A 25,049-nucleotide genomic window follows, 5' to 3' on the forward strand; every position below is an offset into this window, starting at 1 on the left:
GGGTCCAGGTTAGTTGAATCTCTTGGTCTTTCTATGGAGTTTCTATCCCCTGTGGGGCCCACAATCCTTCCCCAAACTCTTCTATAAGAATCCCCAAGCTCCATCCACTGTTTGGCTGTAGGTGTCTGTATCTGTCTGAGTCCACTGCTGGGTGGAGCCACTCAGGGGACAGTGCCAGGGTAGGGGGATACCCAGGGGAGCCTTTGCCCACTGAAAGAGGAGGAGGGGTGGGGGGAGGGGGAGGGGGTCATTACTGAGATTGATGATTAAACTGTAAGCACGTCTACCAATTCTTTATTCTCATCTAAGTTTATAACTCAAGCTTGGTAATTTTAGATCTATCATAAGGATAAAACTTGATCCTTTTAAAAAGCTGACTTTAGCCTCTATAATAAAGGTAAAAAAAAGAAAGAAAGAGAGAGACAAAAATCTAATAAAGTGTTGGTGAAGGAAACTTCATAGATCTAATACAAAGCAAGAGAATGAGCAAGACCAAAGGGCAGGAAAAGTGTCTCTCAAACGTCACAGGACATAGAAAGCATTGACGACAGTGGATCTAGACATTTGGCTGAGGAGACCTTTCACACACGGCTGCTTACTCTTTCCAGCTTCAGACATTATGTCCATTAAAAACATCAGCATTCAATTAAAACAAAATAAAAATTAAAAGTGCAGAATTGTCCCTGGGTGAGAGCAATCAAATAGCAACTGAAGAAACCACAATACAATGGGTAATTCTGAATACATTAAAATTCTGCCCAAATCAGTAATAGTGGCATAAACTAAAAACACTATATAACTGAATATAAGCATATGAAAAGAAGTTTAGGCAAACTAGCAATCAAATGAAAACTAAAAAACTACCATTTAAGGAATTATGACACTAAATGTGGATAAGGTGGGGTTAGACAAACATTATTCTACAGGGCCAGTAGCAATGAACTCTTGCAGCTTATATGACTTATATGATGGGAGTTTGGTATAGATTATCAAGTGAGTCCCGAGTGTTTATTTGTGGACATAATAATCTGATTTCAAGACATGTGTCTTAGGGTTTCTATTTCTGCACAAACATCATGACCAAGAAACAAGTTGGGGAGGAAAGGGTTTATTCGACTTACACTTCCATACTGCTGTTTATCACCAAGGAAGTCAGGACTGGAACTCAAGCAGGTCAGAAAGCAAGAGTTGATGCAGAGGCCATGGAGGGATGTTCCTTACTGGCGTGCTTCCCCTGGCTTGCTCAGCCTGCTCTCTTATAGAACCAAGACTACCAGCCCAGAGATGGCACCACCTAAAAGGGGCCTTTCCACCTTGATCACTAATTGAGAAAATGCCTTACAGCTGGATCTCATGGAGGCATTTCCTCAACTGAAGCTCCTTTCTCTGTGATAACTCCAGCCTGTGTCAAGTTGACACACAAAACCAGCCAGTACAACATATATCCAAAGGAAATCATTTTAACTGCTTCATAAAGTTGTACTAGCAAAAACATGGAAGCAATCTAAATGTCCAATAAGTGATTATCGAAATTAAATGGTAACTGTTTTTTATTAATAGATCCAAATATTAAAAATAGATGATATCCTAATAAAAATATAGCATACAAGTAATAAACAGGATGGTCATTTAACTTTACTTTCATAAGCATATAGACAAAAAGATTAGGAAAAAAATCTATCTAGTGTTGGTAGCACTATTTCTAGATGGTATGGAGGCTTTTGACTTTTCTGCTATCAACGGAATTCCTTTAAATCGATTCATATGCCTGTAAATATCAGACCCAGTCCTTGAGCTCAGCTGCCTCTCAACATGTCCTGAGTACAAACACTGACATCCAAGGTCCCAGCACATTTCTTCTGTTTCCATCCCTGTGCTCACTTCTCGTCGAGGCTCACCACAGCAAGCTTCTACTGCTTCCTTACGGAGCTGCATATCTTTTCACCTCAGTGCCTTTCCTCAGACTCTCTGACCCTGGGTGATCACTTCTCTACCGGGCGAAGTTCTGCCTACATTCCTAAGAAATACCACCTGGGTTAGTCAGCTTCCTGGCATCGCAAGTCTCTGAGATGAAGAAAGTAAAGGTTTATTTTGTCTCAGAGGGTTAGCAGTTCCGTTTGTGATCAGTTGGCCTAGATGCCATCGGGCCTGGAATGAAGAGGGACATAAGGCAGTGGGCATGTAGCAGGCCCAAACAAGGGAGCAAAACAAGGAAAAGGAAAAAAGCAGGGTATCATAACCACCTTTAAAGGCATCACTCCCAATAATCTAAGACTCCCTTACTCGGTAAACAGCTCTTAAAGATTCTGCCATTTCCCAATAGCACCATGTTTTAGAGCAAGTTTTTCTACAGTTTGGGAGCTGCCAAGCTTGGCCATGAAGTTGCTTCTCACTCAGTCCTAACCTGATCACCAAGAGGTATCTCTCTCTCCTTAGCACTTCTCACTCAAAGAAGTTCTTTGAGAAAAGGTTTCATGGGTCTTAGGCTGGAGTGCACATCACTAGGTAGGCAGAGATAATTAGCTTCTTTGAATTGCACATCCTCCCACTTTCTAGGATTACAGGTGCATACTGCCTCGCCAAGGGACTTCTTCAGTTCCTATTGCTCAGAATGGAATTCACCTTCTTTGGCGGATTGTCTTTGTTCGAATACTTTCACTAGATTGTACAAGTTAGAAAAATGGCTCTATCATTCCACTTTCTCTAATACTGACAAACTGCTTTATAGAATTAAGCAGATAATGAGTACTTTCAGGACTGAATAAATTATTGTCACAAAGAGAAAGTAAAAAGAATAAAACATGTTTCTCATTTGAGACTCAGCATGGAATTTCTCACAGTAACAATGAAGGAGAAAATTAATTATGAACCTGTATTTTCTTCTTTTTTGTCTGCTCAAAAAAATCTATCCATATTTGGTAATATTTTCTGAAGGCATGAAAAATAAATGAGCTTGGGATTCCCAAGAACCTGTTTTCAACTGAATGTCTGAAAGGAAAGTCCTTGGGGAAAATAAATAGTTTTATTTAGGAAAAACATCATTATGGTTTGTTTGCTTTAAACCTTTTATGAAACAAAATATTACTAATGAAAATAGAGACTGCAAAGCAAGTGAATGTTCTAAATACAAAGTTACTTTTTCTTATTTTATCTATCTATTTGTCTATTTATATGTTTATATATTTATATGTTTTAATCAGGATTTCCCTTTTAGTTCGTGCCTACCCGGAAGTCACCATAACAGACCATGTTACTTTGGAACTTAAATGTCCTCCTCCTTCAGCCTCTTCAATTCTAGGATTACATGCGCAAATGAACCCCATCAGCTTTACCAAACTTAATTTCTATAAGCCAAACTTAGAAGGGAGAATGCATATGAACTAAAGAGCCTTATCGTATTTCAGAATACAAGTGCAACTTTCAGGTGAGGAAGGCCTTTCACGGTTTCTGCTTTCCTTACTAACAGAAGTGTTTAACAGTTACAACTTCTGTGGAGAAAACTCACACACCAGTTCACCTATACCTCATTGTGTATATTTAAGGGTAAAACCACCCCAATACTTAATACCATACACAGTGCCTGATTCTGGGGGAAAGGAAGCTTGTCTTTATAATATATATGATGAAGGCTGTTTTCTTGTTTTTGTTTTTGTCTTTGTTTTGTTTGCCAGGCTTTTGGTAGGTAAGGGGAGCTGGTTAGATAGTTCTTGGTTTAAAATGTCAATTCTTCCAATGGTTTTCTAATGCATATCTTAAAGTAGTGCTATATGCACTTAAAGAGTAGGTACTGAGCACTGTGCAAGGTACTGAGGAGTAAGATGAATAAAAGGCTTCTGCCTCCAACTTCTATAGCTGCTACTAACCCAACCCATCCATTAGCTACTGGAGGGAATGAACAATAAACAAATCAGACAATTACAGGCTAGGATGGAAAGTAAGCAGGGCAGGAAGCTACTTAATAACCAGTGAAGGCCTGACAGATACATTTAAAAGCCTCACAGATACATTTAAATTCTAAAAAGACAAAAGGGAAAAAAAAAAAAAAAGACCTAGCCTTACATACTAACTGGGGAAAAGCATCCCAGAGGAAGAGAAATGGAAATGTCCCAAGATACAAACAAACTCATTCTGCTTGAAGCACACAAATGAGGCAGTGTGTTTAGTGTGTTTATATTTTTCAAACTGTGGGTCATGGTTTGGATTGTGATGTCAACTTTGTAGGTCACTGCATTTTTTTTAAAGGAAGTCAAATAGAAAATACATCAGCTACATTGTTTTAGACTAAGTATTCAAGTTTGGTTTTGTGTGTGTGTGTGTGTACTGGGTTACTATTTGTATCTTCCTTAATGCAGGGAGTGGTCAAATCTGTACTAAGCAAAGAGAGAAATAACAGGAAAGGAAGTAGCAGGTAGCTAGGAGCTATAAAACATATGGCTTCCCAATTGTAGGCCACTGAGAAGAATGGGGACTTTATTCTAAATACATACAGTGGGAAGACAGTGAAGGGTTTCAAGCTGGGGAATGACATGATCTAATTTGACATCACAACGTTGCTGAAAGATTACTAAAGTTGAAATCCAAAAGGCTTGAATAGCAAGCCAAGCTAAGACTCTAACACCCGAGATTCTGAGCAAATTGCTTAATCGTACTACACATCACTTCCCTCATTTAAAGATGAGACAGTGGCATCACGGTGACCTTTTAAGACCTTGGAGATTGCATAATTCATCTATTTTCTGCTTGTTTCCTTGAGCATAAGTAAATGATGATTGTAGAATGGCCAATTCATTAGTTATGAGTTATATCTCAACTTACTATAAACCACATAGCGATGAAGTATACTCCTATAGAAAGTTATTTTAGAAGTACTTCTTTACTGTAACCAGAGATGATAATAGACATGAATAAGATCTCTGTGCTAAAAGTTAATAGAGTGCTTTTGCAACTCTCTGGTACAAAGTTTGGTACATGAAGAAAATTGGCCAGGAGGCATGAAAAGATTTACGGGCCAGGCTACTTGGAATGGACTTAGTTATTTGTTCTAGGTCATGAACTGATATATAGCACAGAACAGTATAAAGGTGTATGACTCTTCTGCCAAGCACTACAATCAAAATACAACAGTTTAGTTCTTTCCATGGTAACCAATGACTGAGGCAAAATCTAAATTGACCACCTACTGGATTTAGTTCCACACTTGATGGTCTGATACACGTTTCTTCACTTAATTCTTAACCTTACTTGCATTTCATAGATATGGAAACAGGAACTCGGAACATGGAAGTAAGCTATTTTGTGGAAGGGGGCTACATTAGTATCAATCAAGGCAACTTATTCCAAATGTTTAAAAACAATGTACAAGCACTAAGTCAGCAGATTAAGTACTTGACAAGATTCTATGACAGTGACCAGATTATTCAACCAATAAACCAGTTCTGCACTTACAGAAACTTTTAAGTACAGTGTGGAGCGAGAACTTGTGCGTAGCACTTTTGGTTTTAAGAAGCGGAATTAAGCAAAATAAAAGGAACTGGATTACCAAATTATGTACAAACTATATGGCAACAGTACAATGGCAGTTTCCAGGTTCGTTTTCTGGTGAAAGGCCAGCGAAGGAGCCATGAACTGAACAGTGTCACCTATGTCATTGGCCAATATGTTCATAGCCTGTGAGGCCCATGGATATAAGGAGATGCTAGGCATTTTGATTTCTAACTTTCACTAACCGTTTAAAGGAAGCCCACCATCTGCCCAAGTAAAGCAGCGCACACAGTATGGCAAAACCTTTGAAACATGTACAGCATCTTTCCAGTGAAGGTTGGAAAGGTCTCTTAACATCTCCCGTCAAAACACCCACAAACACACCAGTAAAAGTTGGATATGCTCACTGCACACCCCACTTTAAGTCACAGAAAGCATGCTTACCTGTCACATACTCAGCTTCGAATCTCCGCCGGGTCTCTGAGATTAGCTTGGCTTTATTCTGAGCGTTATTCTGGATAGGAGACACAACAAAACCTTAAGATGCTCTCGGTCCTTACCCAGATCACTCCCAACACAGCTCACCTGCACCGGAGCGCACGGGCCCTGGGCCTGGAAGCTGTCTTCCAGGCTCACGGCCCAGGCAGCGATGAGGTGCTGCTCACCTCGGCCATGGTCACAGTCGCGGAACCTATTGTGGTTGTACCCGTCGCTCCTTCCACAGCCTGCAGCCAAGTGTCTCATCACCAGCCAGCCCAGCCCAAAGGTAGATCAAGAAGGGAGGGAGGGGGGGAGGGGGTCGCGTGACACCGGAACGTAGAAGGAAGTGCCTCCACACTGTCCAATCCCATAGTGTTGTCCGGGGTAGAGGCGGGAATAAGTGCTCTGCTGGGCTCCCACTTGCTTCTCTAAAGGAGAAACCCCGCCTTCCGACGACCTCCTGGCACCGGTGTCCCGCCCCAAGTAGCCTGGAGCACTCTGATGCTTTTCCCTGAAGCTCAGCCCCTACAGCTCAGCTGGCCATTTGCTTCCAGCCCTCGGAGGCTCCGCCCCTCCCAGGTCCCCTCTGGCTACCACCTCCTGCAGGCTTTGCCGCCTGAGTTGTTCAGGCAACTATTGGGCCGGTTGTCCCAGCGTGCAATGCGCGGGCGGGAGGTTTGGAGTCCTTTGGTGCAACTGGAACGTGGCAATTTGGCAGCCTTGGAGAACTGGTTTTGGTTTGGTTTGGTTTTCTCCTGACCGCTCGCAGATAACTTGCATTGTGAGTATTCGCTATATTCGGCGATTATTTCTGTTAAGGTTCTTTTCTTTTGGCTGTGGTGTCTGGCTTTATAGTGCTGGCAACTTGGTCTGTAGCCTAGGTTGGCCTCCCTTCTCAGACATGAGTTTTCTGTGTCAGTCTCTCTGATCCTGGTTACAGGTATAACCACCACAGTTGTGGACTGGGAGACGCTCACAAGGCAACCGTCTTTGAACTCTGAGTTAAGTGGTTATAGAAAGTTAAAAGGAAAGATGTTATTTTGAGTTACTTGTTCTTAACGAGGTGGGGGTAGACTCTTGTTCCTGCCATGTAAGTGACATTTGTGGGTGTCACCGCTCTAGAATGGGAGTGTAGCTGATTTCTAATGGGGAGAAGCCAACGATGCTGCCAAGCTTGCAGGACAGGTCGCAATACTTATCCAGGGTGAAATGCAAACATTGCCGAGACTGGTGAAAGCTTAGATTTATAAAGTACTACAACAAACTATTAGCTTTGGTGGCTTAGTTGAACATAACAATGCTGCCTTTCTTAAAAACTGACCAACACTGAAGACTACTTGTACTGGCAATTAGAGAAAACGTTTTCCCAGGCACTGGGGATGTCGATCACAGGTCCAGCACATGCTGGAGACCTCAAGTTCCAGCCTCAGCAGCCCTGCCCCTCTGCCAAAAAGGACAACCCACGTTTTACCTAGTCTGTAGCTGGTTGACCTTAAAAAGGCAGTTAACATCTTTTCCCAAAGCGTTTTCAATATTTGTTTTTATGGGAAAATTTGAACACATTGTTTAAAGTTTGTTTGAAAACTTTCATAAAAATATTTGAGTAACTCCGAGCTCCCCTAGACTCCCACTTCCCTACTTTGATACCCATATTCTTTACTAAAAGTCAACCATCATGGTAAGGATTACATTCCTTTTAACTGTAGTGTGATATTCCATCTGTTTATTTTCTTAATGGTAATCATTCAAGTTCTTAATTTTTATGTTGCAAATAGGAGTGCAGTATATATTTCCCGGTTGTAGTATTGTTTCATATGGGGTCAGGTTGGAAATGCAGTTGCCAAAGAAACACAGTTCAGTTCATTGCTGGGTTAAAATCTGTAGTCATCTGTTTCATAAATTACTTGTTCATTATACCCATGTGTGTGTGTGGGGGGTGCTCGAGTGTGTGTGTGCGTGCTCTCGCGGGCGTGGTACACAGATGAATGTCACAGGATAGTTTTCTGGAGTTGTTCTTACCTTCTACTCTGCTGAGGCAGTCTTTCTAGTTTCTGCTGCTGCTTTGCATATTGCAGCTTTATAATTCCTGTGGGCTTTCAGGAGGGTCTCCCATCTCAAGAAAGGAATGCACTGATTGCAGGGCACATCACTGTATCAGGGTTGTTTTCTTTTTTCGTTTGTTTGTTTGTTTGTTTGTTTGTTTTTTTCCCTAGTGAACTCTGCTCCTCCCACTTGTTCAGGCATTCACAGCTAAGCACTTTTCCCCAGTTCTCTGACAGAAGGTACTTTAAAGAGAACATCTAAGATCTATTAGCTAGCTTGTGATAAATAAGTTTCTAACAACATTTGTTTTGTTCTGTATCTGTTCTCTTCAGTCTCTCTCTCTCTCTCTTTTTTTTTTCTTTAGGATTAAAGGCCTCAACTGGAATCCATTTGCAGTTGGAACTGGATCAACACAGAGACTTGATGCATTAGAGTGGCCGGCAAACAAGCAATGCCATTTAATGAGCAAGCAAAGTTCTTGTGCTATCATGGGGAAATCCTTGTCTTTCAGTTGTCCAGAGGAGAGCGTGCAGATTTAGAAATGCCTACAGATCCACTGGTCTTAGGTGTCAAAAGGATGATGTTTGACAGAGAAACTAGTACATTCCTTCTGATATCCACTGTTTTTTTAAACATCAACGAAAAAGATTCTCATTTAAAAATTCTGTGTTGTAACTGTGTGTCCGATTTGAGAACTAGAATTAACCTTCCTTGCGTTTTGATACAATGTAGAAAGTACAATAGTGAAGCTTTCAAATATTGTATCCTGCTTCTTCACAATCTCAACAGAGTGGAGAGACTTTTGAGTTTTGAACTAAACCATGCATTGGATGAGAACACAAAGATCTTTGACGGCCCTATAGTTTTCTGGCAGTATCTCAACCAGTTCTTCTATATCTCTTCTGCAATTGGGAAAGTTACTACTATATCACTTATGCTTTCCTCTATTGAGTGGATCGGTGAGATTGAAAACTTTGGCCTAGGTTTCTTGGGGCTAGCAGAACCATCTGAGGATAAATGTACCCAGAAGCTTTCAGAATCAGACTATGAATTTTCCAATTCCAGCCTTTGCGCATATGCTCTTAAAAGTCAAGAAATGTTAAGCAATGGTTACCTGATCCCTCTTGCTTACAGTACTATGGTAACACACGTGCATGTCTGGGCGGCGGAGATGGTTGACCACCAGTTAAGAACATCTCTGATTGCCCTGACTCGAAAGAATCAGCTCATTTTGTTTCAAAATGGCATTCCTGTAAGAGCATGTCAGCTTCCATTTCCAGGTCCCCGTTCAGTTCAGATTCTAGATGCAGGGAAAAGAAACCGATTTTTCATCGTGTCATTCCCGTCCAAGGCTTGTGCTGTTTCAGAAAAGAAATTTAAGGTACGGGGCTTAATATCACTCTTCTAGTAGTTCTGTTTGTAATCTTGGGCTTTTCTTATATTTTGCTTCATTTTGGTTTTGTTTTGTTTGAAACAACTGGATCTGTAAATTTTCCAGTCCGCATTCTTGGCCTCCTGAGTCTTAGGTTTACAGCTTTGTGCTACCATCATGCTCAATGGTTTCTAGACTTTCTAAGCATTTCCATTTTGTTAGTCAGTTTTTAATCATTAGTCTTTGTAGATGATTCTTCTTTTTATGTTTTTCATTGTTTTTCAATGTGTAGGAGTACATTGTAGCTGTCTTTAGACACACTAGAAGAGGGTATCAGATCCCATTATCGAAGGTTGTGAGCCACCATGTGGAATTGAACTCAGGACCTCTGGAAAAGCAGTCAGTGCTCTTAACCACTGAGCCATCTCTCCAGCCCATTTTGTTTTGTTTTGTTTGGTTTGTTTTTTTTCTTAAAGTTGTGTGTACTCTACCTGATGTGGTTTGGGGCCTTGGTGTTGGAAGTCATAATGACTTTGAGTTTGGATGCATAAATGTATAACTTTAATTATATTTATTTGTCTTTTTATTATAACTATAATTTTTATTAGTATAACCATATTGGAATGCCTAAGTTAGAGGAAGTACACTAATTGTATTTGAACTATTATACTTAGCAGTTAAAGCAAAACAATACATATGGTGGAATTAAAAATGGAATGGAACATTTGCTAATATTGAACTCTGAGCCTATACTATTTATGGCCATGTGTGAGAGGTTTTTGATTAATAGAATGAATATTTTATTAAATTATAAAATTATCCTTTTAATAGCAGTTTTGTCCCCATATAGACTTTTTCCTGGTGTTATCCATGAATCTGTTCAGTCTACATTATTCCAGGAAGGAATTGAGTAGCTTACAAAAATACAAATGAGCATTAACTCAAGTGAATAATGAAAATCTAAGTCATTAAATATTGCATTTGCTCCCAGACAAGCCCTTCATAAAAGCTCCAGGGATATTTAATTCAGTGCTAGGGCTACATTTTCTCTTAGGCTTTCTCTCAAGTGGAAACTGTCCCTGCAAGTTTTGACAAGAATCTGTTTAGTGAACATTTCAAATTTGAGCCCATTGTCAGGTATGCACAGATATTTGTATTTTCAATAGAAGATTCATACGTTTTGTAGTTGTACTGTCTAATATAGCCACTAGCCCTATGGAGTTATTGAGTATTTGAGATGTGAGTGCTCAGAATTAAAACGTATTAATAATATGAAATCAATCTGAGATTTCAGACTTAGTAAAGGGCTGGGTATGGTGCCACATCTCAACAGTGGGGAAACCAAGGCTGAACTAATACAATCCTGTCTTTGAAAAAAAGGATGTAGTAAAAATGCAGGAAAATATTGTGATTCCTAATTGATTACATTGACTTGAAATGGTAATGGTGTGGCTATACCAGGTTAAATAACCAGCCTTCCATATCTAGGTGTTCTACATACATTGATTCTGCCAACTGCCGATTTAAAACATTTGACACAAACGGGGGTTTTATTGAATATATATAAACTCTTTCCTTGTCCCTATTCCCTATCTAGTACAGTATAACCACTGTAATGTTGAATTTTCATTGTATTTGACATCTTAAATAATCTCGATGTTTTATAGTATGTGGCAGAATGTGGGTATTATTATTACTATTGTTATTGATTTTTTGAGGCAGAGGTTCTCTGTGTAGCCCTGGCTATCCTGGAATACACTTTGTAGACTAAGATGGTCTTGAACTCTGGTATCCATCTGCCTCTGTCTCCCGAGTGCTGGAACTTAAGCCATGCACCACCATGCTTGGGCTGATTATATACAAATTCTATACCAATAAAAATCCACAGATTTTTTTTTTAATCTAGAGAGGGTTTAGGAGTGAATCTTCCACTTACACTGAAAGGTGACAATATTAAAATTATCTTTACCTTTTTACTGAAAGTTTAAAATTATATATGTACTTCCCATTTTTGGTTCAGTTCTACTTGTATTAAATAGCAGTGCTTGAAAGAGTCACTGCAAATATGCTTGCACATTCATGGATAAGTTCTTTGATGTTTAAATGCCCTAGGAACCCTAGGAAAGTTAGGATCTACAGCCATAAAATCTCCCCAGCATGACTGCCTACACATGAGCTGAACACATGAAACGGATTTTGATTGTCAGTGTCTTCTTTCTGTAGTGCAATGGGAAGGCATGTGGGTTTTCAGATATGCCACCTCCCTATACAAGTGAAGAATCACAGCTTTAGAAAGTAATACTGGAGGATCAGGGTTGGTGTTTTATTATGGAGATTGAAGTGCCCTGTTTACATTCTTCTGAGGCATAAGCCACCTACCCATGTCATCTAGGTAACAGGTCTATCTATGTTCCTTGGATTCTAAGTGGGAAGTTGAGCTATTATGCCTAAGGGAGGTGATCTGATACTTGTGTTAAAAGCCTTTAGCTCTATGGACCTTTAAGAAATCTATTTTAAACTCCTCGTCTGCTATTCTATTTTAAATGTAACAGATCATTCTATTTAGGTAGAATGCTTCTAGGTGTCCTGCTGTTTATCCCTGATAATAACAGTGCCTCTTCCACCACCACTGGGGTAAAGCTGTTAAGTTCATCACCTTTCAATTATCAGGGATACTGACTTCCTCAGGAAATTGGTTTGATTGTAAACAGCATATCAACGGAGGCTTATGGGAAATAGGTCGTCCTTAAATTAACCATGCTGTAGAAAAGACTCTTTTACTAGAGTTTTACTCATGCTAAATGCTAGGCTTCCCAAAGTGTTAGTTATGGGAAGTGTTTGAATTTGTACACAGATCATAAGATTTTAAATATAGAAATTGAGATGATAAAAGCCTTTAGATAAGCTCTGACAAAATATGATATAAATATCTCAGTATTTGGTTTTGGATCTATAGTAGCTTTATCTTTAGCTTTTATATTGCTACTTTCATCGGTCATTTGTAAGAATGAAGTTAACAGTTTAAAACTGCGTGGAACAAAAAGACTTACCAGTTGGTTTACATTTCTTTTTTCTTTTTTTCTGTATTCTTCCTGTAATGCTGCCTTTCTTTCAGGTTGTTGCTAAGTGGGAACAACTTAGCTTAGTACTGGTGAATGACTTTGCTGGAGTTGGAACTGAACAAGTACTGGTCGTTTTTGAGGACTCTCTGGATGCAGATCAGCTGACCTCATTTACAGTAACAGATTTTGTCAAAATATGGTATTCAGTAAGTTCTGTTTATGTAGTATGGTTGTTAGTATATAGATATAGATATATGATATATGTTTTATATTTATTTTAATATTCTAAGTATGTTATATATTTAATATGAGATATATATAGAGAGATATAATATAATGTATATAAATTATAGAGTCATTTTAGTACTTAAATACTTACTCCTCTATTGAAATAGTTATGATTTCATACTTTAAAGTTCTAAAATTATATCAGTGAATCTTTTATATGTTATCCTTCTCAACAAATGTTATATAAATCGATCATGTTTTTTTACATAAACTTGTATTACATATGGCATATCTAATGGTCACTCAAATGTCAGTAGTGCTGTATTTTGCTTCTGAAATACCATTTTGTACCAGTAAGCAGTATTGCCTTGATGAAGGAATAAAAGAGCACGAAGCTCCTTCTGAAAAGAGGAAAGGAGTGATGTGAGATGGCTTAGTGATGAGGGCCTGATGACCAGAGTTGTATGCCTGGAACCTACATGGCAGGAGAAAGCTGACGTCCACAGGTTTTCCTCTGACCTCCACGTACACGCCAGGACACGTGCTGGGAAACAGCCCCAGAAATAAACAAATGGAATGAATGCCATAAATGCTTTAAAGTACAAGGAAGAGGTGAAGCAACCTTGAAACTTTTATCATAAGGGGGATTATTTTCCCCGAAGTTTCAGATCTAAGCAGAATGGGAAGCTCTGCCAATGGTTTTCTGTTTGTTTGTTTGTACAGTGAAGATAATTGTTCTTTGCTCGAGGGTTTTCTAGAAAGTAATGAGCTGATACTTTGTGATAGAAATTTGAGGTGGTAACAGTAGGGCCCACAGTGATATTTGCCTAATTTCCAGATGTTGAAAACACATTATTTCTTTTTTCATGAGGAACTGTCCTTTGGGTAAATATGGTTTGCTTTTTTTTTTTTTGGATCCTCTGAATTTTCAATTTGTTTCACAATTTGTGTTGCTGTTTTCTGTCATTAGACCAAACCACTGGATTGCTGTGAAGACCCTTTGGCTGAAGAGGAGCATGAAAATTATTATTTGGTGCTTCCAGCACTGGAAGGCCAATTAGACGTTAGTGTCTCTGTTCCCTAGTTACCTCTGGGTTTGTTTTTGTTTTGTTTTGTTTTGCTTTGTTTTGTTTTTTCATTAACGAGCTCTAACTGAAGCACATAGCATTGAAAGAAATATGCTTGTGGGATTAAGCAGCTCTGTGTTTAGACAAAAGGGGTATTTTAGAGAACTCTCTGTTTGGGGCACAGATGTAAAAAAAACAGTTAATACCCTGAAGGTAGATTGTGGTGTTTTAGGCCTGTGATTTTGCACTTGAAAAGGTGAGGCAGGGTGATTGTTATTTTGAGTCCAGCTTTGTCTATACACAGTCCCAGGACAGCTGAGTCAATACAACAAGACCTGTCTCAAAAATAATAACACAAATGATTGTGATGCTACATATAAGTATGTTGTCTAGAAATGATAACATTTTGTTCTAGGATTTAGTAGGGTTGACAAGCTCTATGAACAAAAATCAAAGAAGCCCAGTTTTGGAAGCATTCTGGTGTATAAGATCAGTAGTATGTTTTAGCGTGTCTCTTAGAGGAGCAATGAATATAATGACTTACATACAGCACATTAAACGACAAGTAGCAGTCTACTCTCATCTTCTTCCTAATGAAATTCTCTACAAAAGCCAGGCATAGTAGCACATGCCTGTATCCACAGCACTTGAGAGAAATAAGAGTTTAAGGTCAGTATATACCAACTTCCAAGCCAGCATAGATGAGACTAATTCAGACCAACCACCAAAGTCCCTGTAAAAGAATTACTGCTTTTAGCTAAATGTACCAGCCATATAGCACTCTGTTAGTTTTCATTCCTGACAGCATTCCTAACATAATGTCCAAGGCAATGGTTCTCAACCTGGGGGGTAAAATGCCTTTGAGAATCACATATCAGATAACCCTGCATATCAGAGGTTTTTTTTTTTTTTCATTACAATTCCTAACAGTAGCGAAATTACAGTTAGGAAATTAGAACAAAATAATTTTATAGTTGGGAGTTACCAACAACACGAGGAACTGTTTTAGAGGGATGAAGCATTAGGAAGGCTGAGAACCATTGCTCTAAGGAAGGGATTTCTTTGGATACCAGTTTCAGAGAATCCAGTTCCTGCCTGGCCAGCAGCAGTTGCTTAGGGCTTCAGATGAAGCAGCATATTGGGACAGGAGGGGTATGGTGGAACACAGCCACCCATCTCATGGTAGCCAGGAAGCAGAGTATGCCTGGGTTAATGTGCATCTTTCTTTTCCCTCTTTTGGCCTATAGGGTGATGCTCTGTCACATCCAGAGTGTCCCATGCCCCCTTTAGTTTTTATTCTTGGAAATACCCTCACAGATCATGTGTTCATTGATCTTTTTGTCAACTTGACAAAAGAAGCCAGGGTCATCTGGAAAGTAGAAATTCTTTTAGTGACTGTTCTTCCCCTACTTCTCATTTTACACGGGATGGAATCTACAGACCCAGAAAGATGAAACGCCTCAGAGTTAAAAAAACTAGAGTCCATTGCATCAACTTAGTTGTTAGCAGGGAAAAACATGGAGGACCCACACCAGGAAGAGACGATTGAGTATGTAGCAAATGTTGATGTCATTGTTCATGATGTCCCACAAGTAGACACAACACAAATGCTGGTCACCAGAAGTTGAGTGTAATCATAGGCTGGAATGGTGTCAAACACTGAAAAGGAAGATCAACAGCTGTTAGGGACAGCATGAGCAACCTTAAAAGCTGATGGACACACAATGGTCCAATTGAGGCAATGTTCAGAAACAATATAAGCCTAAAAATTCTCCTCAGAACATGGAGAAAATGTGCTAAAATTCAGAGGCAAAGCAAAGTTCTGGTAAGACTCCAGGGTAGTGTTGACTCCTAGAAAGAAAAAAAAAATTGTTCAGGCTTCTCCTGCAGCTCCTAGAATCTATACATTTACTTGGATGAAGTTTTGTGGGTGCTGACTGCATTTTTAGACTTCACACTTTTCCAAATTGTGCCGTTTGGGGACTGTGTAGTAGAGTTCACAATAAGGAATTTTAAAGCAGGGTTCAGTGTTAAGTAGGGCAGTCTGTTGCTATGTCAGGGTTTGGTTTGGATTTCTGGTTGAAAGGAGATAAAAGAAAACAGTTCTTACCATATGTGAGAAAATTCTGGAAAGGTAAGCAATCTCTTGGTTCCAGGATTATGTGTCTACAAAAAGACGACTAGGAACCCTTTGATAGTGATTACATTTCCTACAGTGAGCTTGGTTTAGTTTTATGGTTTAATAACCAAGCTTCACAATATTTGAAACTAGAGATTTGCTATTTTTGTCCTGGAACACGGGACAGGATGAGAAAACCCGATAGAGGCCAGTGTTAGTTTCAGATGGTTCCTTTTCAGTCAGCCGACCTTGAGTAGATACATCTCCTCCCACCCAAATTATAAATACCCAAGTATATGAGCGATGGAGTATGAGCGGTCCGAAGCCAGGAGAGCTAGGCCTACCTGAGATGCTTCAAAATATTAACTAGACACATAACACACTTTGTAATGAGGTAAAAGCTAAAAAGTTTTTGGAATATGGTAGAACATTTTATTGGAAACTGTATTAATATTTAAACAGTCTCACATGTCTATCTAAATGAAACAACTTCAGTCAATCCAATGACAAGACTGCTTTAGTAGCAAAGTATAGTCCATGATTATTTTCATCCTTAGAGCTAAAATCTAAGAATCTTGTACAGTAAAAGATATATTGCTCTATGCCCTGTTCTGAGCCAAAGTTAGTTTCCTCAGTAGTTCTTAGCAGGGTTTTCTTTTTGTTTGTTTTTGTTTGTTTGTTTGTTTGTTTTTGTCAGTAGAGGGTTGTGTTTATAAAAAAGAGGAGAGTATGTTCTATGGGGGTGTGGTGAGGTATGGGGGAAGGCGGTGCCTCAGCGGGTCCATGCCAAGGCATCCCTTCCCCATGAGGGACCAGCCACACAACAGTATAGTATAGAATAGAGTTTATTCAGGGCACAGGGAAAGGAGTTAAAAGGGTAGTAGAGCAGAGAGGAGAGAGTAAAGGCCAGCCATGAGTGAAGAGGGGGGAAGGGAATGGGGAGAGAAAGGGGAAGGCAAGCAGGAAAAGAGCAAGGGAGGAGCAAGAGACCAAGAGAGGGAGGAGGGGGCAAGCAGCCCCTCTAATAGTGGGTCAGGCCTACCTGGCTGTTGCCAGGTAACTGTGGGAAGGAGCTTACCTGGCTGTTGCCCGGTAGCTATAGGGCGGAACTTAGACAGAACGCAACATAGAGTATATAGCAGGACAAAACCAAATAAAGCAAATGATGACTATTACTATATCTTACCTTTACATTTTTGTTGTCAAAAGTATATGAACAGAGTTTCAAACTTCAGGTTAACTTTTCGATTCAGGATGTTTTTACTCATCTAAACACTGTTTTGAAACAAGTTCTTTCAAAAAGAAAAAAAAAGGTTTTGTTGTTTTGTTTTATAAATGTAACAATGTTGCGAGGCCTCGGTTTTATTCAGAGTGGTATGTGTTACTAGCTCCGCAATAAAATGGATACTATTGTATGGAGATTCCCAACTTAGTGACTAAACTCCATAGCTGTTACTTCCAGAATCCTGCTGTGAACACAAAGTAACTCTCTGACTAAGAGTAACAGTCTATAAACAAAAGAGCTTTTCTCTGCAAGTGTTCTCTGTAGAGGTTATCTGGAGGAACCTGGACTCACAATACGCCCTGTTGAAATTGTGACTTTTGTTTTCTTTTTGTTTTACAGAATTCTTTTATTTTTCTTAACAAAATCCAGCAGCATATCTCTTTTAAGGATAAATTTATTGCAAAGTCTTGGAAGGCTCTTTTAAACGCAGTTTATGGGAAAGGTGACAGTCTGCCAAGTGATGAAATGGTTAAGTTAGACCAGGTAAACTTAATCATGGCATTTCTTTTTTTTTAACCATTTAATCAATTGACAATGTACGATTATTGAAGGGATTTATTTAAATTAGAATAAAGTAGAAAATATCGCTTGTTGGATTGAAAAGAAGAGTAACCAAGCAATGTTCAGAATATTGAAAAACACTGGTTTCAATATTTTATTGGTCTATTTCAGTTCAAAGCCAGCTGTACCACTTTGTAGCTGTGTGACTTCAAACAAGTTACTTAACCTCTCTAGCTCATTTGTCTTATGTGTAAAATGTAGAGACTACTACAACTGGCAAAGGCTACCCTGCTTATTATGAGGGTTTAATGTATTGATGCACAGATGGTATTTAGACATCAAAGTAATAGACTCAATAAGTAATAGTTATTTCTCCTAACCCTGTGCATTCTATTCAAATTGTAATCCTGTGTTTATGGAAATGGCTTGAGAATGGTCAGGAGAGTAATGATAAAACTTCAGCAGAATTCTATAAACTACCCATAAAAGGATAATTTAGTTAGTTTTATTAATGCGGAAGTTCAGATCTTAAGCTCAGTGCAAGTCACATATTGGATTGTTTTCACCATACATATGGTATATATTGTCAAGCTTTATTAAAATCCAGTTTTATGTTCCTACTGGCTCTATATTGGATAAGTCTTCTTCCACTCAGGTTGTGATTCTTGACCTGAGTATATAATTGTCTCATGAATTTTATTTTAGTAAGTTATATGTAACCTCTAACTTTTAAGTTATTTTATTATCTTCATTATTTATTATTATGCCCTATTATAATTTATTTTAAAAAGTTTCTGTGATGCCTAGCCTATTGACATTGCAAAATGGTGCAATCATCTACAAACGTATTGGGCTGTATTCATGGCTATCTTCAGAAGGGTGTGGTCTATGGTTCCCAAGGCCAGCACGCTTCATCAAGCCATGAAGCTACAAAGCTGATGGGCCTTATATACATTTCGGTGAGTCAGTGTATTTTTTTTTCTTTTTTTTTTTTTAGTCATCTATTTTAACATTTTTCTTTAAGGACGGTCTTGTTCCTTTCTGTGATGAAGGTGAAGACAGTGTCCCTACCCCTGAGGAAAACTTACCAGACAATTTTCCAGAGCCAGAACATATTGTAGAGCAGACATGGTGCCATGTACTAGATGATGACTTAGTTGTGGGCGCAAAAGTCACATCTTTGAAGGAGTAAGTACATTTTCATGTAATAATGCCACAGGGATGCTGGAGACCAGCACTGCCTAATAGACATGTGCACAAGGCACGTGCAATTTTCATTGTTCTAGTAGCCTTATTAAAAACTGAAAGAAAGGGTAAGCATGTGTATACATACACACACACACACATACATATACTAGAAGTAACTGCTGTAAGAAAAGTACTATAAACTCAAGGCTTGTACTAAAAGAGTTAACAGTTTCCATGTATCCGGAAACACATGATACCACTGCTTTTCTGGCTTTGACTTAGAAGTCTCTCTAGGCTGGGGCCATCGGACACTAACACAGCAAGCCTACTAACCCTGGCTTTAATCCACAATCCCAAAGTAAATAAATAAATGAATTAAAAATAAATACATTTGAATGAGAAAAAAAACTGAAAGAAAGCAAGTAGAATTAATTTCAATATTTGATTGGGTCCCTTCTGCCCAAAGTTTCATTTCAACATAATACTCAGGACAAAAAAAAAAAAAAACACAAAACAAAACAACAAAAAAAGAAAACTATTAATGATCTATTTGTTTTCATTTTGAGCTTTTGAAATTTGGTTTGTATGCGACATTGCAATTCATACTTGCTATCTCTCTTGTTAAATAACAGTCTCTAATAATAGTGGATTTTTCTCCTTTGGGCTAGAATCCATGGAGAGGAAAATAATATCTGCTGTTTCCACCATACTAGGGATCCACAAATGTGCACGCAGAGAAAGAAAAGGTTGGAATGACTCTGCTAGTATGTAGATTCAACTGTCCTAACAGTAATGGAGTCCAAGCAACTTACTTAGTGATTGGTTTCCACTTAATCTTGTTTCAGTGAGTCTCTTGGTTTCCTGAGACAAGATCTTCCTCTGTAGCCTAAGTTGATCTAGATCCCTGTTTTGACCACCCTGGCTTCAAACTCTTGATTCTCATGTCCTAGTTATTGCAGCTACAGGGTTCCAAGTGTGTGTTACTATTCCTGCTTGTTCACTGATTTCTAAGATGTTTGAGGCGATGGACCATATAGGGTTTGGGCTTTTTGTTTCACGTGGTGACTTAGGTGCATCTATTTTCTAGGATACAAGTTTTGCAAATTTGAATATGTGTGCTGTTTTTTCATGCAATATATATTTTGAAACTCTGCCTTTCCCCCTGTAAAGAACTATGGGCTGACTTTACTGATTTCATGCTGTGCTATCCCTTTCCGTGTTGCCCTGTCACCTTTATTTTTTCCTAAATCAGAAGTGTGATCGAAAGGCTGAGCCAGAGTGACATTGGAATTTATGTTAAGGGTGTACTTCATAGGTGGTGCCTTCTTTCATCAAGAAGCATGTAAAAGTGCTTTGGGATTTAGCAGCCAGAATAACCGTATAAAGCAAAGGCCCTCGCTCCTCGGTAGTTACATACTTACATTACAGCCTTAAATATTGTGCTTTGTGATTAGCCATAGAAGCCTGGACTTAACGTGGAGCTTGCTGGGACCTGGGTAGATTGTTGTTTCTGGGTATTTCTTTATGGAGTATTGTTCTTAATAATAAAACCCAACAGAAATCCATGCTGATACTTTCAATTCAGACTAAAAAATCCATATTCATAGTCTTATCACTACCAGTCTTGTATCTCCATTTCTCACTGCCCCCCCCCCGAAAATTTTGTTCTCTGCTATGCCAACAAAATTGCTGTTTTCTTCATTGTGTAATCGATGTATGATATTCAGAGAATCATAATATCAACAATATGACTATAATAAGTTGTTTCTTTAAAGTTCTTTGAGTAATTTTTAGTATAGTTCAGTAGGCCTTGCAGATTCCTCTTTGGGTGTGTCACCATTCCTTGATAATGTTGATAGAGTTGGAATGTGCCTAAATAAGCTTACATCAGAGAAGAATTTCTGAAAGATAAGAAATAATCTATATTTAAGTTAGATTTTCAATTACTCAGGAGAGTGTAAGACAGAAGTATTTTCATATTTTATGTTAAAGGTATTTTACTCTAAATTATTACTAGAACTTAACAGTGACTAGTTTCTTCTCATTTATTTTTAATATTATTTTACTTATTCCTTGATAATTTCATACAATGTATTGTCATCATATTAACCCTCCACCCTCAACTCTTCCCCATCAGCTTCCACTTCCCTCTCTACCCAACTTGATGTTATCTCTGCTTCCATTTTTAAAAAACAAAAAACCAGCAAGCCTAGTTTATTCTGGCCAGCTCCTCTTGGGTGTGGGGTTGGGCCTACCCAGGAGAGGTCACTGGATTCTTCAAATTTCTGAGGCTTTTACTCCCAATACTTTAGATATTTTGCCTTGAAATGATTATTCCAAGGGAAGGAGGGAATGACTGTTTTGTTGTTTTTGTAAACATTTAATCATCTATTTGATTTAAAAAAAAAAACGTGTACAATAAACCAAATTCTTTTGTTTTTCCCCACAGATCTAATGAGATGACTTTATCACTGATAATGAATCAAGGCAACAGGTCCAGTTTTCATCTTATGAAGTGTCACAGTCAGGTGATTAGTTTGAGTATGAATTCTTTTCCAGAAGCATACTTGATGTCAAAGGAAGCAGGACCAGACAGCGAAAGGATGCAGCTGGTCTCTAGTAGCGTGGAAGCGGAAAGCTCTTTTTGCGGCCAGTCATCCAAGGCAGAGTCTACACGCATAATCACTGCTGTAACGTCTCTTTCACCACTTCTAGTGTTCAACCAATTGTGTTGCACTGTGCTGCTAAACATTAGTGACAGAGATAATCCTAAAGCTACTGTGCATGATTATATTGTCTGTGGCAACCTTGATTTTAATCTACAAGATCTTTTTAGTAAGAACCACCTCCTGGCATTCCCAAAGAAGGAATCAGTAGGTAATTTGAGGGGTCATTTTTGTTGTTGTGTACTTAATTGAATCAGAAGATTTTGAAAAATGGTTGCTCGTAGACAGAATTTAAGGCTCGAACTTGGGATGTGTTTTTCTTATAGAACATACAGAGGATCTTTTTTCACTTCTTGGAGTATTGCCCAAGTATCCCTTCTGTGTCACATCACCTACCCATGCCCCGAATTTTATGAAGGTATGGCTCTTGAAACACATGAAATGTGAAAGAATTCAAGAATGTACAGAAATATACCTTTATAAAAAGCTACGAAATTGTGGAGCACTCTTCTCCTGGGAGCAGAGAACAGCATCTGAAGGAATTTTAACAATATATTGCAGGTAATGCACATCCAGTTCAAACCAGTTCAGAGAAATCTGTGTGTCTGGGTGGTCTAATAACAGTCTCTCAAAGCCAGGTGGTGGTGGTGTATGTCTTTATTCCAGCACTTGGGAGGCAGATGCAAGCAGACTTCTGGAAGTTTAAGGCTAGCCTGGTCTATAGAGTGAGTTCCAGGACAGCCATGGCAACACAGAAAAACCCCGTGTTGAAAACAAACAAACAAAAAACAAACATCATCTCTGTGTAGAACTGTGTGCCCGGATAGGTTGCAGTCATGGCTTGGTATTGTTTGAATGCATAGAAAATTAATGTCTGTTTTAGTCTTTTGTTTTTGTTTTATTTGTTTTTTGAACCTAGTAATTATTTTAGAATTTACCTCATGTCTATAGGGAATATTCAGTAAATACTACGCTGCTGCTGTTACTGAGCAAGTGATACATAATACGGCCCCTGGGTTGATTGCTACCATGTTAATTGGCATAGGACACGTGTATTGATATAACTAATATATTATCAATCAAAGCATGCATTTTGATTCTATTGATCTTTGTGTTTATGAATAAATATTAATTGATTGCTAGAGCATTTTGCATGTGACTGTTGTATGTTGTCACAGTCATATCACACAGACTTGTTTTTTATTTCAGGAGCCAAGGAGTTTTGTTCCAGTGTCTCGACCATCTCATCAAAGTTCTCCCTGAAATATGTTCCTTCAAATATCTGAAGGTCGAAAATGAGGATTTCTTAGTTGATCATTTGTCATCCACTTTGGAGGCAGAACTGGTTACCTTTTGTTCAGTTTCTACTTCTGCCTTCGAGTATGTTAGAGGTGGATATAACTGTAGAATAAGGAGAACAGATAATAGGGCCATGACATTTTTAGGGAGAAGGGCCAAAATCCGTCAGTCCAAGCGCAAAGTTCAGAGAGAAAGGATACTGAAGCACCTTAATATGACAGTAAATGGCAGCAGCTATGCGGAGATGACTTTGGCGTTGGCTGAGATTCAGTTGAAATCAGACCTCATTGTAAAGACACTGGCCAATTTTGTAATTGCACTTTAAAACTCATGATTTAAAATATTCCATAATTATTTGCCTCACTTGTTAGGTTTTGATAATATAAAGATTAAAGCTTATTATAATTCCTAGAGTCTTGTTTTCTTTTACTGGGGTTTTTTGTAGTGTGCATGTGTTTAATGTAGGGTTTCATTTCTGTAATCTAAGCTGTCCTAGAACTAATTACGGAGCCTGAACTTGTCTTATTTACGATTGAAGAAATCCTCCATTCTTAGCCTCTCGAGTTCTGAAATTGCAGGTATGTGCCACTATCTCAGCTCAATTATGAGCTCTGATGACACAATATAGTATTCCTAGTAGAGGAGCAATTCTTATGTTGTCGTTTTGCCTCCCCCTGCTTCTACTAAAGCAAGGGACATTTGTCTATATCCGGAGGCTTTTCTTTTTGTGTTAGAATTTGTCAGGCAGCATGTTATGTTTATATAATCAGATAAACAGAGAAAGGGTAACAACCTGTGTTAGTGACACTATGGACTGGGTGGTTATCTATTGTGGAGCTTTGTTTTGTGCTTAATTAGAGCTTTGGTAGCATCTTTGGCCTCCTCTACCTACTAGATGCCCGAAATATCCCCAGTGTACTTCTGAAGGATTGTTATTGCCAGGATCCTTTGAAACCTTCTGCTATGCAAGGACAGCCCACACAGCAAATAACTAAATCCAATAATCCAAAGAACTGAAATGTAAATAATTTAGGTTGAGAAATCTTTCCTTAAACTTACCACTTAAGTAAAAAATGTTTTGTTCTATTCAAAAACAAAACAAAACAAAACACTTGCTTCTTTTGTGTATTTTGATGCTTAGTGGAACACGGGGAGTAAAAACAAGCTTCAAGTGGATGAAAATTCAGTAAGATTGCCAGAAGCCACAGTTTCTTTAAATACGTAGCTCTTCTGGAAAATTAAATGTAGTGACAAGAGAGACTAGCGTGCAAGGCCCTGGTTATATTGTATTAATCAGCTGCTCTGAAATTATATAGCTCTTTAAGAATGTAAAGAACTCGGGACATTTTTCTTAGAAGTACATCTCTCTCAAAGGGCTAAGTGTACCTCATAAGCTGCTCTATTAAAAATAAAACTGTGGGGCTAGGCAGAGAGTTTAGTGGGTTAAACACCTGCCATGCATGGTTGGGGACAGTTCTGATGCAGAGATGCTGCAGAGGCTGGACGCAGAAGCATGCACCTACTGTGACAAGAGTAGAGACAGGAGAATTCCCATAAATTCACGGAGACTAGCTTGAGACATTAGTGACAAGCTAGAAGAGGCTCCATCTCAAACAAGATGGAAGATGCACTAAGCATGTCCCTGTGCTCACACATTGTACATGCAAAAGAAAATTGAAAATGCTTTTGGATGCCTTCTGAAATCCCAACTACAGGCCAAAACTGAAATATTAAATTCTAACTAAACAGAAGACTGGTTCTCAGTAGAGAGAAATTTTCAAGTGAAAAGTCGTTAGAGAACTGATATGTAAGATCTAGTGAAAGACATCTGAAGGAGGAAAATTCCACCTACTTTCTCTTTCTAAAAATAATTGTAAGAAAATTTAGCATATACGTGTTTCTCTGTGTGTCTGTGTGCAATTGCCATGGTATGCTTGTAGACTTCAGTGAATGCTTTTGGGAGTCACTCTCCGTTGACCATATGGGTCCCCGGCCCTGGACTCAGGTGCCTAGTGTTTTTACCCAATGAGCCATACCTCTAACCCTGAAAAAGAATTCTTAATAACAAGAATGTCTAGAAAAGAAAGGAAAGGGGGTGGGTTATAAGCCCGAAAGGAATCTTGGTCCTTTTTGTTCTATTATCCTTGAATAAGATGGTGATTTCCTTCCTAGTTGAAAGAGATAAAGATTATAGAAAACTGGTACTGTATGTGTCATGCACGAGTGCTAATTGCTCTTTCCTTTAGAATTTTCAATAC

General features: G+C 38.7%; 2 protein-coding genes across 14 annotated transcripts in view; one reads left to right on the forward strand and one right to left on the reverse strand.

The window, feature by feature from the left end:
* Nucleotides 1-6,437, reverse strand: part of Mospd2 (motile sperm domain containing 2) — a 44,337-nt gene extending 37,900 nt beyond the window's left edge. For 6 of the 10 annotated variants that reach the window (XM_030251517.1, XM_011247875.2, XM_011247876.2 and 3 more), the window contains exons 1-2: nucleotides 6,147-6,410; nucleotides 5,926-5,995 (exon numbers count right to left, since the gene is read on the reverse strand). In XM_030251517.1, coding sequence (XP_030107377.1) covers nucleotides 5,926-5,995; nucleotides 6,147-6,155 — 79 coding nt within the window. In that variant the 5' untranslated portion in view covers nucleotides 6,156-6,410. Of the gene's footprint in view, nucleotides 1-5,925; nucleotides 5,996-6,146 lie in introns of all 10 variants that reach the window. The other 4 variants (NM_001290523.1, NM_001290524.1, NM_029730.4 and 1 more) reach the window with 2 other exon arrangements.
* On the forward strand, nucleotides 6,412-23,204 carry Fancb (Fanconi anemia, complementation group B). 4 transcript variants are annotated; one of them, XR_387084.4, is made up of 9 exons: nucleotides 6,412-6,742; nucleotides 8,369-9,385; nucleotides 12,492-12,644; nucleotides 13,637-13,729; nucleotides 17,477-17,620; nucleotides 18,663-18,826; nucleotides 21,276-21,354; nucleotides 21,819-22,053; nucleotides 22,702-23,196. XR_387084.4 is itself a non-coding variant. In NM_001146081.1 (9 exons), exons 2-9 carry the CDS (start codon nucleotides 8,456-8,458, stop codon nucleotides 23,114-23,116), a joined length of 2,562 nt encoding a protein of 853 aa, NP_001139553.1. In that variant the 5' UTR covers nucleotides 6,524-6,742; nucleotides 8,369-8,455; the 3' UTR covers nucleotides 23,117-23,204. The 4 variants fall into 4 exon arrangements, 3 of the variants coding, with proteins under 3 accessions (NP_001139553.1, NP_778192.3, XP_006528895.1); NM_001146081.1 differs by having other exon boundaries at nucleotides 6,524-6,742; nucleotides 21,276-21,703; nucleotides 22,702-23,204; NM_175027.4 differs by having other exon boundaries at nucleotides 6,524-6,742; nucleotides 21,911-22,053; nucleotides 22,702-23,204.
* Nucleotides 23,205-25,049: the final 1,845 nt, after the last annotated feature.

The sequence above is a fragment of the Mus musculus genome, chromosome X, assembly GCF_000001635.26.
Source record: "Mus musculus strain C57BL/6J chromosome X, GRCm38.p6 C57BL/6J".
NCBI classification, from domain to species: Eukaryota; Metazoa; Chordata; class Mammalia; order Rodentia; family Muridae; genus Mus; species Mus musculus.